Source organism: Natator depressus, chromosome 5, assembly GCF_965152275.1.
Source record: "Natator depressus isolate rNatDep1 chromosome 5, rNatDep2.hap1, whole genome shotgun sequence".
Lineage (NCBI taxonomy): Eukaryota > Metazoa > Chordata > Testudines > Cheloniidae > Natator > Natator depressus.
In genome coordinates this window covers 49,905,459-49,919,231 of record NC_134238.1, presented here as the reverse complement: position 1 = coordinate 49,919,231, position 13,773 = coordinate 49,905,459, and the positions used below count along the sequence as shown (strand labels likewise).

The 13,773-nt window shown below is 43.1% G+C and overlaps 1 protein-coding gene across 2 annotated transcripts; it reads right to left on the bottom strand.

The window, feature by feature from the left end:
• Positions 1-24: 24 nt before the first annotated feature.
• Positions 25-12,904, bottom strand: LOC141987433 (survival of motor neuron protein-like). Of its 2 annotated transcripts, none has more exons than XM_074952769.1 (9): positions 12,745-12,904; positions 12,338-12,409; positions 10,100-10,225; positions 9,511-9,711; positions 5,378-5,518; positions 4,416-4,487; positions 2,520-2,630; positions 1,437-1,522; positions 25-589 (listed from the first exon to the last, which is right to left on the bottom strand). In XM_074952769.1, the coding sequence occupies exons 1-8, from the start codon at positions 12,796-12,798 to the stop codon at positions 1,466-1,468; spliced, it is 834 nt and encodes a 277-aa protein (XP_074808870.1). In that variant the 5' UTR covers positions 12,799-12,904; the 3' UTR covers positions 25-589; positions 1,437-1,465. The 2 variants fall into 2 exon arrangements, with proteins under 2 accessions (XP_074808870.1, XP_074808872.1); XM_074952771.1 differs by having other exon boundaries at positions 25-585.
• Between the last annotated feature and the right edge of the window lie 869 nt (positions 12,905-13,773).

Here is a 13,773-nt window from a genome sequence, read left to right as displayed (position 1 = left end):
AGCAACAACCCATAAATGAGCCTTCCCTAGCTCATCTGCTTTATGTTCAAGGTTCTGATCCTACTCATAAGATAGGATGTTTAACATTTTCTACATGTCAGTAACTCCCACCAGCAGTCACAATTACATACATCACTGCCTATCTGTATCTTGGTTAAATATTTTGTACTTCAGTTCTGATCAAAATCATTTGGATTATAATTCAAATTACAAATTTAAAAATGTAAGATACAACCATACAGAGAGATCAGCATGTATATAACCTCTTGTTTCAAAAGGGATCTGTACAGTATTTTTAAAATCCGTAACATTAGCTTTAAACAATTTAAGTGGGGCAGGTGTCATTTTATTGCTGCAGTGCTTTTTAAATATACATCTTGCTGGTTGCCTTTAAGAATGCATGAATGACTATTTTGCTACTTTAAGAAGTCTGGTGTTGCACTAATTCAGTCAGGCAGTTCACTATTAAAATGCAAGGGATTTAGATGTTAAGCCCAGTTAGTCTTCGTGCTTTAAAAAAAAAAATCGATCTTCATTATCAACCAATGCACAAGTGACGTCTCTCCCACAAAGAGATATTTGTACCTGGCTTAAAAGAGAAATAATTATATTGTATAGGTACATGCACACACTAATTTTTTTAAACAAGTACCACCTGCAAGTCACTATAAATCATACTTGTCTTTAAAGGACAAGTCTGTCAGAAAAACAAGTGAAAAGGAACAGATGGCAGAATACATTTTTTGCACTCCAGTAAAGTGATTAATACTTAAGGGAGATCCTATGCAAAAGTTATTTCAAACCAAAGTGCAGATACTCAGCATTAAGGTGGGGGTGGGGGAAAATAAAAATAAAAACCTTAACAGGACAGAAAAACTTCAATAACTGAGCTAGATGTTAGTCCCATCTTGAAAAAGAAACTCAAGCACAATCTCTCCTACTCTACATGTATAAGCAAGCAATTGTTTCTAAAAATGTGTGTAGGGTCACAAGTCAGATTTGATCACAAACTCTCTTAACAGGTCTTCTGTTTCCACGACTGATTAAGTTAGCTGTATTGTTCACATTAAGATAGCAGCCCTTCTAAATCATAGTGGAAGTAGTCAACAACATGGACAAATTAATTTTTAGTAATACCAGCCACACTGATTTCCCAATCACAAATCCATCCTTGGAAAGTACTGTTAAGAGCCTAGTCCAGCTCTCACCCACTATACCTGGTAGCAAGTCACTTGCTACATTTTGACAGTGACAGATTTTCTTCACTGATGGCCAAGATGACTTGATGTCTTAGAACCTAAAGTTGCCCTTTTCTTTAAAGGGAGATGCTCCAGAGCTAGGATGTAAGCTGCAATTCCAAACTGAGTTTCTCAGTTTGGTCACAGGCTGACCACTGATTGCAACATTTAAACTTTAAACACAAATACAATACTTACAATTGCTCAAGATAGTAAGTGATATTCAATTATTTAGGGTGAGGACCTCTCTCCAAGGCAGCTTCCATACGGCTCTGTTTTAAACCCTATGGGACACAGGATAGCAAAAAGTTTGTTGTTCAAGTGTGAAGACAAAATAAAAAAATGAAACTTGGCTCATTGTGGTAAAATATTTTGGGCCAAATCGTTTTAGTCTCTCCTGAAAAGCAGATTTGGTTCTTTATAGACTGAGGACAACCAACCAAACGTATTATATTGAAATCAGGAACTAAAACAACTATTTGCTATTGCCTTGATCTGTGTCCCTACAGAACAGCTGGAGAAATTTTTGCTGTTAAACCAAAAGTAAATAATGGAAACCCACAGACATTTAATCTAAAGTGCCAATTCCCAAATTCTGTTTGTTTAGTCTTCAGTCCACATCTGAACGTTAACAAGAATGTTACATTAAAAAAAAAAGGGGGGGGGTCATTAATTATCAAAGCTTGAAAAGTCAAATCCTTTCTACATTTTTTTCCCCTTCCTTTGCAATTATGCAAAAAGCAGCCCTCCACAACCATTGATTTTTCATCCGTGTGGAGTACCAGCATAAGCTATCCATGTACCACAAATCCACCCCTCCCACTGGTCAGCAATGAAGAATATTGATGGGGGGGGGGGTGTTAGAGAATAGATTAGCTCTATTTTACACCCCACCAATATCCAGCAGTTGTTAGAAAATAAAAATCTTTACAGAACAAGTCCAGATTTATTCCAACCACATAATCTGTTCTTCAATTATGACAAACTGTGCATGCTAGGAAACTCCACTGGACTGGAAAGCTGCAACTGTTGATCTCAACTTATTTTTATATAATATATTTAAATGTGCAAATGTAAAACATAGTAAGTTCTCATTAGTTAAGTGGACTGATCTGCTTTTGCTCAGAGAGACAGGAACACTTAAACAGAATGCCTTTAGAGCTAGGTTCTCATAAATTAGAATAAAAGCTCCATAAAGAAAAACAAAAAACTACTTTTCTTAAACAGTAGAAGAACCCAAAGCTAGACCACATATGCAACATTTCAACAGGAGTCACTTACCAGATAGTAGCCGGTGTGATAACCACTCATATACCAGGCTATTAACATACTTCCCAAAGCTTCCTCATCTTCAGGAGAATCTGGACCCATGGGTGGTGGAGGAGGAATCAACTAGGAGATTGCAACAAAACCCTGTGAACTGGCTTTATTTAATTGGTGTTTGTCTTACAGGCGGGGGAAGTGAATGACAACCACCAACTCTGAAATTACTGACAAATAATTAAAGAATAGAAATGCATTCTTGCACACGCTTCAAAATAAGATAGATAGTATTTGCTTAAACACCTTATTTACAAAGGCACATGTACCACTGCTCTGTATTTAGCTCCTATGATCAGTGTATCCACTGAGAGATACAGTAAGGGAAAAACTTATTTTCCAAAATTCATAACACACTCAGGGCTTTTCCGCAAACAAAAGCTTTGACTATACTGATAGTTAAAGCACTACACACCCACTAATGCAGATGCAGTTGTATTAGTATCATTATTCCCATAAGGGAAGGGAAAAGATATGTCAGTGTAAGGGAACTTAATATCTGTTGGAATTATTAATATTTTAAATTAATATGGGAAATCAACAAATACCAATTTAACAATAAACTCCTTTATTAAATCCACAGGCCAAATGGTACTATATGTAAAAAGAAAAGGAGGACTTGTGACACCTTAGAGACTAACAAATTTATTTGAGCATATAAAATCTCCCCACTGTATTTTCCACTTCATGCATCCGATGAAGTGAGCTGTAGCTCACAAAAGCTTATGCTCAAATAAATTGGTTAGTCTCTAAGGTGCCACAAGTCCTCCTTTTCTTTTTGCGGATACAGACTAACACGGCTGCTACTCTGAAACCTGGTACTATATGTAGTTGCTCTAAGCATGCCTAAATAATAAGCAATTTATTTACATCCAAACAGTAACAAAACACTGTAAGCATTTGATCAAGATACTTACAAAATGGGCTATCCCCAGGGTACTCAGACCCATATTGGTCAGTTCCAAAATGGTCAGGCAGGTATTAAAGAGTTTACTTTTTTATACCCTTTAACAAACTAGTGATGCCATTGCCAATTACTAACTTCAGTTAAAGACCAATTTGAGACAATTCATCCTTATTTTGTCTTAATCCAGATAAGATTTACAACCTCCTTTCTTCCCAAGGGTTTTCCGCATCTCCTCCTTGTTGTCCAACAGTTTTCCCATTGCACGTGGGTTCACCTGGGCTTTAACACTGGTGTGGGGGTTGGGGAAGGGCTATGTTGGCTCATTTTAAGACATTCTCTTTGTTTGATTTAAAACCATCTGTATTCACCCCCTCTCTCTGTCAGAGGCTGCTTTTTTTAGAAACTTCCCCTAATGTTATTAGTTATTCGTTATTGAATCAGACATCCTCAATACTTTATTCCTTCTGGCCTTACCACTTACTATTTTCAAGGCCTTCTTCCTACTTGCTAGTCAGGCCCTTTCTTTGCAATACATATACATTTCCTTAACCAAACTTAAGATAACTTTAATTCTTTAATTTTATACTTATTCTACAATATCAGGTATAACTATTTCAGTAAAAAAAAGTCTCACGTCTAACTGAAATAGTTACACCAGTACAAAAACTCTGTATAAAACAGATCTTACTCACTCTATCCTTGTGAATTCCATAATAGAAATGTACTACCTGTGATCCAGAATACAAACTCCAGAAGCTGGGAGGAAATTTATAATTGCAACATTAAGATTGGCTTAACTGGAACACGGCTACTGGGCACATACGCAGTACTGAATAGGTGTTCATTTCAATTTAAAAGCAGGTATGTGCACACCGATGACCAAGAAAGTCAGTTAGAAAAGTGGAGATCAAATATTTGCCTTTAACCACTATTTTTCACATACCACTTACCGGTGGTCCTGTTGGGAATGGTGGGGGGCAGCTTGATAAGAAAGGTGGTGGTCCACTAAATTTTGGTCCAGACTACAGTGAAATAATTGAATATGAAACAAAATTTGGAATTAAAAAGGGAAAGAAACCTGCCTTAAAATATTATTATGCAACAGATCACAAAACTGCTTAAGCAAAGGTAGCAAGTCCTAATGACTTAATGAATCAAAAGTATAGGAACATGGGCCAGCTATAAAAGCTTCTTGCCGGTATTCTCTGATGTGAACATCAGCAAGCCTAGCAAAAAAAGACAGTGACTTTATAAATATCACAAAGACAGGCTTGAAGTGATGTTTTAATAATAATTTTTAAAACGCCTTTTAAAGGGAATCTGAAGTTGCATACTCACATTAAAAAACTGTTCCTTACATCTAATATTTCTATATCCAAGATATAACTGATCATATCTGGTCTAGCATACGAGCTAAGTTCACTCTATTTTTGAATATTAAATTTACTATATCACACATTTTTATTACAAATCACACTGTCTATGCTCATATTTAAAGATGAAATGATAGGCTCTTATCTTAATTTATATTGGTTCTTCACATATGAAATGTTCTGGTCATCTTCCACTTGCATTGCAACGTTCCAAAAATAAAGTCAATTTTTTTTTTTCAATTGCATTTCATATAGAATCTATTCTAGATTGTAAATACATAGGGTGACAATTTGACCCCAAAGAAGTCAATGGGAAAACTCCACTGATTACCAGGGTGTCTGGATTTCACTCCTATGATTTACCACAGGGATATTTAAGGTTCAAGAGTTGTCATGAGAGCTTAACACCATGCAAAAGTTGGAATTTAATATATAGAAGAAGAGTGGTAAACACATTATTTTCTCAGAGCTGTGAAATAAGTCATGTCTGAAGATCCTGCTCTGCTTCAGGCCACTATCACAGCTAGGGCTATGCTTACCCTTCCCAGGCCTGGTGGTGGAGGAGGTGGAAAATGGGAGTTCCAGTGAGAGGATTTTAATTTTGTAGAGTTGTATTTGTTTCCAGGTGACTGGGAGGACTTTTCACTTTCATCTGTTGAATACTGAGTCTCATTTTCATTCTAGAAAGAAAATTGTATTCTTAATTAAAACTCTCGTAGACTTGTTCCCAGGTTACAACTCCCACGTGTCTATAGCAAATGTTAAACCAAATTCAATATGAAACCTTTCACTAGGAAAGCCTTGTCCACATCCTCATCTTCCATCTTGATTTCTTAACTCTGCCCCTGCTGATTCAAAAATGCACCTGCTAAGATCATCTTCCTTGTCTTTCATTTTGACCATGTAATCCCTTCTCTCGTTGAATCTCTCCACTGTCTCCTCTCTTTCTACCACATCAAGTTCAATCTTGTCCTCACATCCAAGGTCCTTTACAGTTCTGCTACTCCCCTATTTAGTTGCTCATTCCTTAAGAACTGCCATACTGGATTAGACCAAAGGTCCATCTAGCCCCGTACCCTGTCTTCCGACAGTGGCCAATGCCAAGTGCCCCAAAGGGAATGAACAGAACAGGAAATCAAGAGATCCATCCCGTTGCCCATTCCCAGCTTCTGACAAACAGAGGCTAGGAGCACCATCCCTATCCATCTTGGCTAATGACCATTGGTGGACCTATCCTCCATGAATTTATCTAATTATTTTTGAACCTTGTTATAGTCTTGGCCTTCACAACATCCTCTGGCAAGGAGTTCCACAGGGTGACTGTGTGTTGCGTGAAAAAATACTTCCTTTTGTTTGTTTTAAACCTGCTGCCTATTAATTTCATTTGGTGACCCCTAGTTCTTGTGTTATGAGGAGTAAATAACACTTCCTTATCTACTTTCTCCACACCAGCCATAATTATATAGATCTCTATCATATCACCCCTTAGTCATCTCCTTTTCAAGCTGAAAAGTCCCAGTCTTATTAATCTATCCTTAGCAGCCGTTCTATACCCCTAATCATTTTTGTTTCCCTTTTCTGAACCTTTTCCAATTCCAATATATCTTTTTTGAGCTGGGGTGATCACATCTGCGCATAGTATTCGAGATGTGGCTGAACTATGGCTTTATATAGCGGCAATATAATATTTTCTGTCTTATCTATCCCTTTCTTAATGATTCCCAACATTCTGTTCACTTTTTTGATTGCCACTGCACATTGAGTGGATGTTTTCAGAGAACTATCCACAATGACTCCAAGATCTCTTTCTTGAGTGGTAACAGCTAATTTAGACCCCATCATTTTATACGTATAGCTAAGATGTTTTCTAATATGCATTACTTTGCATTTATCAACATTGAATTTCATTTGCCATTTTGTTGCCCAGTCACCCAGTTTTGAGAGATCCTTTTGTAGCGCTTCGCAGTCAGCCTAGGACTTAACTATCTTGAGCAATTTTGTATCATCAGCAAATTTTGCCACCTGTTTACCCCCTTTTTCCAGATCATTTATGAATATATTGAAAGGACTGGGCCCAGTATAGACTCCTGGGGGGCACCACTATTTACCTCTCTCCATTCTGAAAACTGACCATTTATTCTTACCCTTTGTTTCCTATCTTTTAACCAGTTACCAATCCATGAGAGCACCTTCCCTCTCATCCCATAGCAGCTTACTTTGCTTAAGAGCCTTTGGTGAAGGACCTCATCAAAGGCTTTCTGAAAATCTAAGTACACTTTATCTACTGGATCCCCCTTGTCCACATGCTTGTTGACCTCCTCAAAGAATCCTAGTAGACTGGTAAGGTATGATTTCCCTTTACAAAAGCCATGTTGAGTCTTCCCCAACAAATTATGCTCATCTACGTCTCTGACAATTTTGTTCTTTACTATAGTTTCGATCAGTTTGCCCGGTACTGAAGTCAGGCTTCCCGGCCTGTAATTGCTGGGATCACCTCTGGAGCCCCTTTTAAAAACTGGCGTCACACTAGCTATCCTCCAGTCATTTGGACAGAAGCCGATTTAATTATAGGTTACACAGACTACAGTTAGTAGTTCTGCAATTTCACGTCTGAGTTCCTTCAGAACTCTTGGGTGAACACCAACTGGTCCTTGTGACTTCTTTTTTGCATTGCTCCCTTATCCCCAGCACTGCCACCAGTTGTCAGCCTTAACAACCCAGTTGTCCAGTTCTCCCACTCCTACCACCTTTTTCTAGTCTCATATACATCTTGGGAAGATGGATTTTGATCATCTAAAATTCAGAAAGTGACTTTAAGACATTTTAATGCCGGGGCTATTTCTTAGCACATTCACACACAAAAAGATCACTCTCTAATCTCATATGAAATCCTCCACATTTAACACCGAGCCCTACATCAGCAAAAATAGTAGATTGTTTGTGTTTTCTTGTAGAAAGGGCCAAAAGTCTGCAGTGTACAGGGAAAAAGAGACAGCTGTTTTCAGACCTGACATGTCTACTACCCCACTAGCAAAACTTCTTAATGTCCAAAACTGCTGATTAGAAATTGAAATAGTAGATTGATATGTGCCTGTCACACTGAGAAAGACACCATCTCCCTTCATTAAATGATTATTAAGTGAAATATCAGGAGAAGCAGGGTTTTGCAGCAATCCAGCAGGTGAGAATTAGTTTTGTGCAAGAATCATAGGGCCATATACAGTCCTGATGTGGTAATAGTAATACCACCACTTAGCTCTTCTAAAACACTTTCCATCCAAAGCTCTTAGAGTACAGTAACTCCTCATTTAAAGTCATCCCAGTTAACGTTGTTTTGTTGCTGATCAATTACAGAACATGCTCGTTTAAAGTTGTGCAATGCTCCCTTATAACGTCGTTTGCCAGCTGCCTGCTTTGTCCACTGCTTGCAGAAAGAGCAGCCGGTTGGAGCTAGCTGGTGGGTGCTTGGAATCAGATTGGACTGGCAGGCCCCCTATCAGCTCCCTGCTCCCCTAAGATCCCTGTACGGCAGCCTCCCAGCAGGCTATCAGTTGCCGGGCAGTTCAGTTGTCCCTCCCCGCACTGCCACGTGTTGCTCCTGCCCTCTGTCTTGGAGCTGCTCCCGAGAGCCTCCTGCTTGCTGTGCAAGGTGGGGGGGAGGGAAAGAGGGGTGCTAATGTCAGGGTGTCCCCCTATCCCCGCTCCTGCCCCCCATCTCCATAGAGCATGGGGGGGACACGACAGGGCTCAGGACGGAGGGAGCTTGCAGGCAGCAGCTGCTGTCTCAACTTGCTGATCTACCTAAAAAGGCAGTGTACTTAAGAGTCGGGTCTGTGTACTTAAAGGGGCAACACACGTCTCGCTCTCTCTTTCACACACACACACACACACACACGGTGTGTGTGTGTCTCTCTCTCTCTGCCATGCTGTCTCCCCTCCCTCCGTTTGTGCTGCATTGGAGAGTGTGAGGCTACGTTAAAAACAGTGTATTAACCATTGAGGGCTCAGCCGAATGCTAGTTCATCATTTAGCAGTAACGCATTCCCTGGGAAATATCCCACCCTCTTCCATCCTCTGACTCCACCACCTTAACCAAGCTTCACAATGATCATTGCTGTGTACAGTATTGTTGGTTAAAACTTATACTGTGTGAGTGTAGATATATAAAATATAGTCTTTTGTCTGGCAACATATTCTTCCCTGGAACCTAACCCCCCCTCCCCCCAATTTACATTAATTTTATGGGGAAATTGGATTTGCTTAACATCGTTTCGCTTAAAGTAGCATTTTTCAGGAACATAACTACAACATTAAGCGAGGAGTTACTGTACTCTACAAAAAAGGTCAGCACCCCCATTTTACAGACAAAAAAACTAAGTCCAGAAAGGAAGCCACTAGCCCAAGGTCACCCAGCAAAGCAGTGGCAGAGCTGGGAATTGAAGTCAGGTCTCCAGAGTCTCAGTCCAGCACCCAATCCATGAGGCCACAGTACTAAATAGGCACCATATACCATTACTTTCAACAGATTCATGACGATTTATAGCAAGGATCACTTTTGAGTCACATACTCTTATCCCCCTTCAGTTCTACCAGGGCAACAGGAATACAACAAAAGTTAAAAGGCTTTGCTTATTTTTAGTAGAATACTAATTGTTTATATTTGCCCTCTCACCTCCCCAGCATTCTGTTCCTTGTTTTCTTTTTCAACGGTGTTTGGAAGAAGCAGATCAGATAGATTGTGCTCTTCCCTATTTCCATACCCAGTGTAAACAGCAACACAGGTCCCTCTCTTCTGATCGATTGAGGCAATAGTTGCTAGGTACACATTGCCATCCTCAGACCAAACTGCACTACAGGCATCACCAACTTTCCACTGCAACGAAAGCAAGAAAGTCAAGTCAACAGCTATACCTGTGACCCTTGAAAAATGTTTTCCCCAGATGTAACTTTTCTCATCCTCAAGTGTTTCAAACATCTAAATGTTAACATATCCATCTACTATGCATACAAACTTTTGAACTAAATTCTGTCTGATGTGCCTCTCCCTCACTACAGATTATTCTTTGTATCCAATTAATCTGTTTCTAAAGTGGCCCTAGCAAAGCAAGAATTTATAAATCTTATTTACAATCTCATTGAGGTCAATAACTAAAATCTTCCCTTGATAAGCAAATAAACCTTATGTTTTAAAATGTACTATTAACAACGTGCAGTACAAAAATCATTAACATTTAGTTTTGGTATTCAGTTTTTAAGGTGACCTGCTTCAATGGTGCTGCGTTGCTTTTCTTCCTACTTCTGTTCTTTTTATTATTTTTTCTCTTTGTCCCTGAGCATTGTTCTTGTTTGTCTGAAGGCTCTGAACACTCACCATTCTTTAGAGCATTCTACAAAAGAGAAAAGGATTTAATGGATTATACCCCAACATCTCAACTATGACGTGTACTTCTATCCCCCTATCAAAATAGCAACCAGAGCTAAATAGGGGATGCAGATGGCAAATTTCTCCTCATTTCATAAATGACATAATGGTAAGGGTGCATGCATTTACTTTGTCTATATTTCATGTTGTTGTAAAAAGATCCACTAAATTTAGACGTGTGTCTTTAAGACACAGATTTTAGCCGAATGTGACTATTTCCACTTGTATGAGCCATTTTCGATAATTCTACTTTTGAAAGAATATTCTGATCAAGATGAACTTCTCTACACTATGGGTGTTTCAGCAGCACAGCTATGGCTGTATAGCTGTTCTGCTGTAGAGCTGTCGTGTAGACACTTCGTACAGCAACTGGGAAAGGATTTTTCCATCACTGTGGATAATCAACCTCCTCAAGTAGTGGTTACTCTGTCAACAGAAGCATTTTTCTATCAATCAAGCAATGTCTATGCCAGGAATTAGGCTAGTGTAGCTATAGTGCCAAAATGTGAATTTTTCATACACCTAAGCAATGTAACTATGTTGATCTAAATTTGAAGAGTAGCCCAGGCCTGTAACAAAGGAATGGAAAAGCATCCCCTTAACTGTCACACACTCTTAAAAAAGAAAAAAAAAAAAAAAATATCGGCAGTGACTTATCATACACCTCTACCCCGATATAACACGAATTCAGATATAATGCGGTAAAGCAGTGCTCTGAGAGGCGGGGCTGCGCGCTCCGGTGGATCAGTGTGTCAGGTTCCAACATGCTGCCCTGAGCAGCGTGTTAAGGGTGCTGAGCCAGGGCTGAGGGGTTGAATAAGGGCCAGAAGGTCTCGGATGGTTCAGAGGTTCTGAGGGCGGGGCGGTCAGGGGCACTGGATAGGGCATGGGAGTCCTGGGGGGCCTGTCAGGGGTGTGGATAGGGGTCAGGGCAGTCAGGTGACAGGGAGCATGGGGGGGGGGTTTGCTTCTGAGGGGTCAGTCGGGAGGTGGGAAGGGACTATTAATAACGGAAATGCTTGAGGCCAAAGCAAGTTGGATATAACGCTGTTTCACCTATAACGCAGTAAGATTTTTTGGCTCCCGAGGACTGTGTTCTATCGGGGTAGAGGTGTAATTCCCAATTGGAGGAGGATCAGAAGCCACCTCCGAATGCCATCAAGAATAGTTATGCCTCTCTCAGTTTAGGGATTCAAAGCTTTGTGGGAACTGGGGTGGACCCTTTGGCCCCGATTCCACATGGAAAAAGCACCTCCCCCCAACACGTAGGGTTGCCAGACATCCAGTTTTCAAGCATAATGCCCGCTCGAAAAGGGACCCTGGCAGCTCCTGGCAGCACCGCGTGGTGGAGCAACAGGGGCCCCCCAGGCCTAAGGCAGGCTCCATGCCTGCCCTGGCTTCGTGCCAGTCCCAGAAGCAGTCACCAGGTCCTGCAGCCCCATGGTGTATGGGTGACCAAGGAGGCTCCCCGTGCTGCCCTCGCCCCCACCCCCAGCGCTGGCTCCACAGCTCCCATTGGCCTGGAACCATGACCAATGGGAGCTGCACCTGCGGGTGCGAGGGCAGCACCCGGAACCCTCTTTGTGCCTAGGGGCCGCAGGGACCTGGCAGCTGCTTCCTGGGAGCCACGGTAAGCATCGCCGGGACCCTGCACCCCAACTCCTCTCACAAATCCCAGCCCAGAGTCCCCTCCCACACCCAAACTCCCTCCCAGGGCCCGCACCCCCTGCACCCCAACCCAGAGCCCCCTCCTGCACCCCAAATCCCGCACCCCCAGCCAGGTGAATGAGTGAGGGTGGGGACGTGCGAGCAACAGAGGGAGAGAGCGAGAATGGACCTAGAGGGGATGGGGCGGGGCCGGAGATGTTTCGTTTTGCTTTTGTTTGTGCCATTAGAAAGTTGGGGCAACCAACACCACGGACCCGGGAGGGAGGAGGGTCCGAACGCTGCCCCCGCGAGGTTCCCCGCGGGATCTGGGCGGGGCAGCGCAAAGCTGGAAGTTTTTGGAGCTGGGGTGGTTGTGGCTGAACGGCTGCTAGCCCGGTAACGGGGACACGGCGCGGCAGAGCCGCGTTACCTTAAATGACGCTACCGCTCTGTCGTACGCCTTTATCAGGGCGGTGTCATCCCAGATGTCCGAATCGTCGCTCTGTGGGGGGAGCGGGGACAGGAAGTTTTACCACCACGTGCAGCCCGCGCCCGGCGTCGCCCCCCGGCCGGGTCAGGCCGCAGCGGCGGTCACGGGGTGTCGGTTGCGGGGAGGGCGGACAGGGCACGGGGAAAAACCCGCCCGGCCGGCACGGCCGCTAATGGCCCGGGGGCAGCGCGCGGGGACCAACCCCCGCCGCCAGGCCTGGCCCAGCCACGCGGCCCCGCCGGTCCCACGCGCCTGAGGCGGCCCCAGGTCTCCATCTGGTGATGAAACGCCCTACCCCGAGCCGCGACCCCTGCCCGAGGGGAGACCCGCGCGCCTCCCGCCAGTACCTGCCCGGCGCCGCGTTTAAACACCACCGTCTCGGCCCCGCCGCGGCCTGCCATAGCAAAAGTTTGACCGGTCGGTGGCCTCCACCACTCATCCAGCGCGCATGCGCGGCCCTTCACACGCGCCCCCCCGGGGAGTAGAGGGGTGGAGCTTGATGGGCTGTGGCAGCTGCCTCTGTCGGCGCGTCCCGTTACCACTGATCCACCCCCTTGCTGCGGACGAAGCGGGCTGCCTGCTGCCCCCTCCAGGGCGCTCCCGTCGCCGCACGAAGAGCCACAGCCGCTCCTCCCAACTCCAGCCCCTTTTCCCACAGCAGGGTTAGACGCGGGTCTGACGTGCTGCCCTCGTTTTAACAAGGGGTCCTCCAAGGATCTTCTCAGCCCTTCCCCCCCTCCCCCAAATGGGCAGGGGTAATCTGTTCATTTCCTATTTAAATGAATGTGCTTTTCCAAAAAGAGGCAGGAGCACGGACAAATTCACCCAGGGTCCAAGTGCTCGTCTGAAGGACGTTTTATTTTCTTCTGGAAGAACAGACTAAAGGCATCCTTAGCATAATGCACTGCTCACAGTGTATGATTTTAAACAGGGATAGGAGAGATGGAGAGGAAATTTAGGGGACTGTCAGGTATTTTCCCCAAAATGTCCATGGAGCAAGATGGACATCTTAGTGCAAGAATCAGAGTTGAAAATTCGAGAAATCAAGACAGTTTAGAAAGTTCTGTGAGGAATTTCACGTTTTGTATTTATGCAGAGGTGAACTGCTTATATAAACCACTTAATGAGTGCTGTGGCTTGACAATGCCTGTTTTACTCCTGCAAATATTTCCAGTTCTGAATTTTGCATCTGGCATGGTGGAAGAGACCTAAAATGGGTACTAACCCTACTTTTTCATAATATGGGTAAATATTAATTTTACAGAGCATGCTTGTGGTATTAATACTGCTGTCAAAACTGCCACCCTTGGAAGCAAATTTCATTACACCATTTCAGGCATTCCCTCCCCACCCTGAACTCTGGGGTACAGATATGG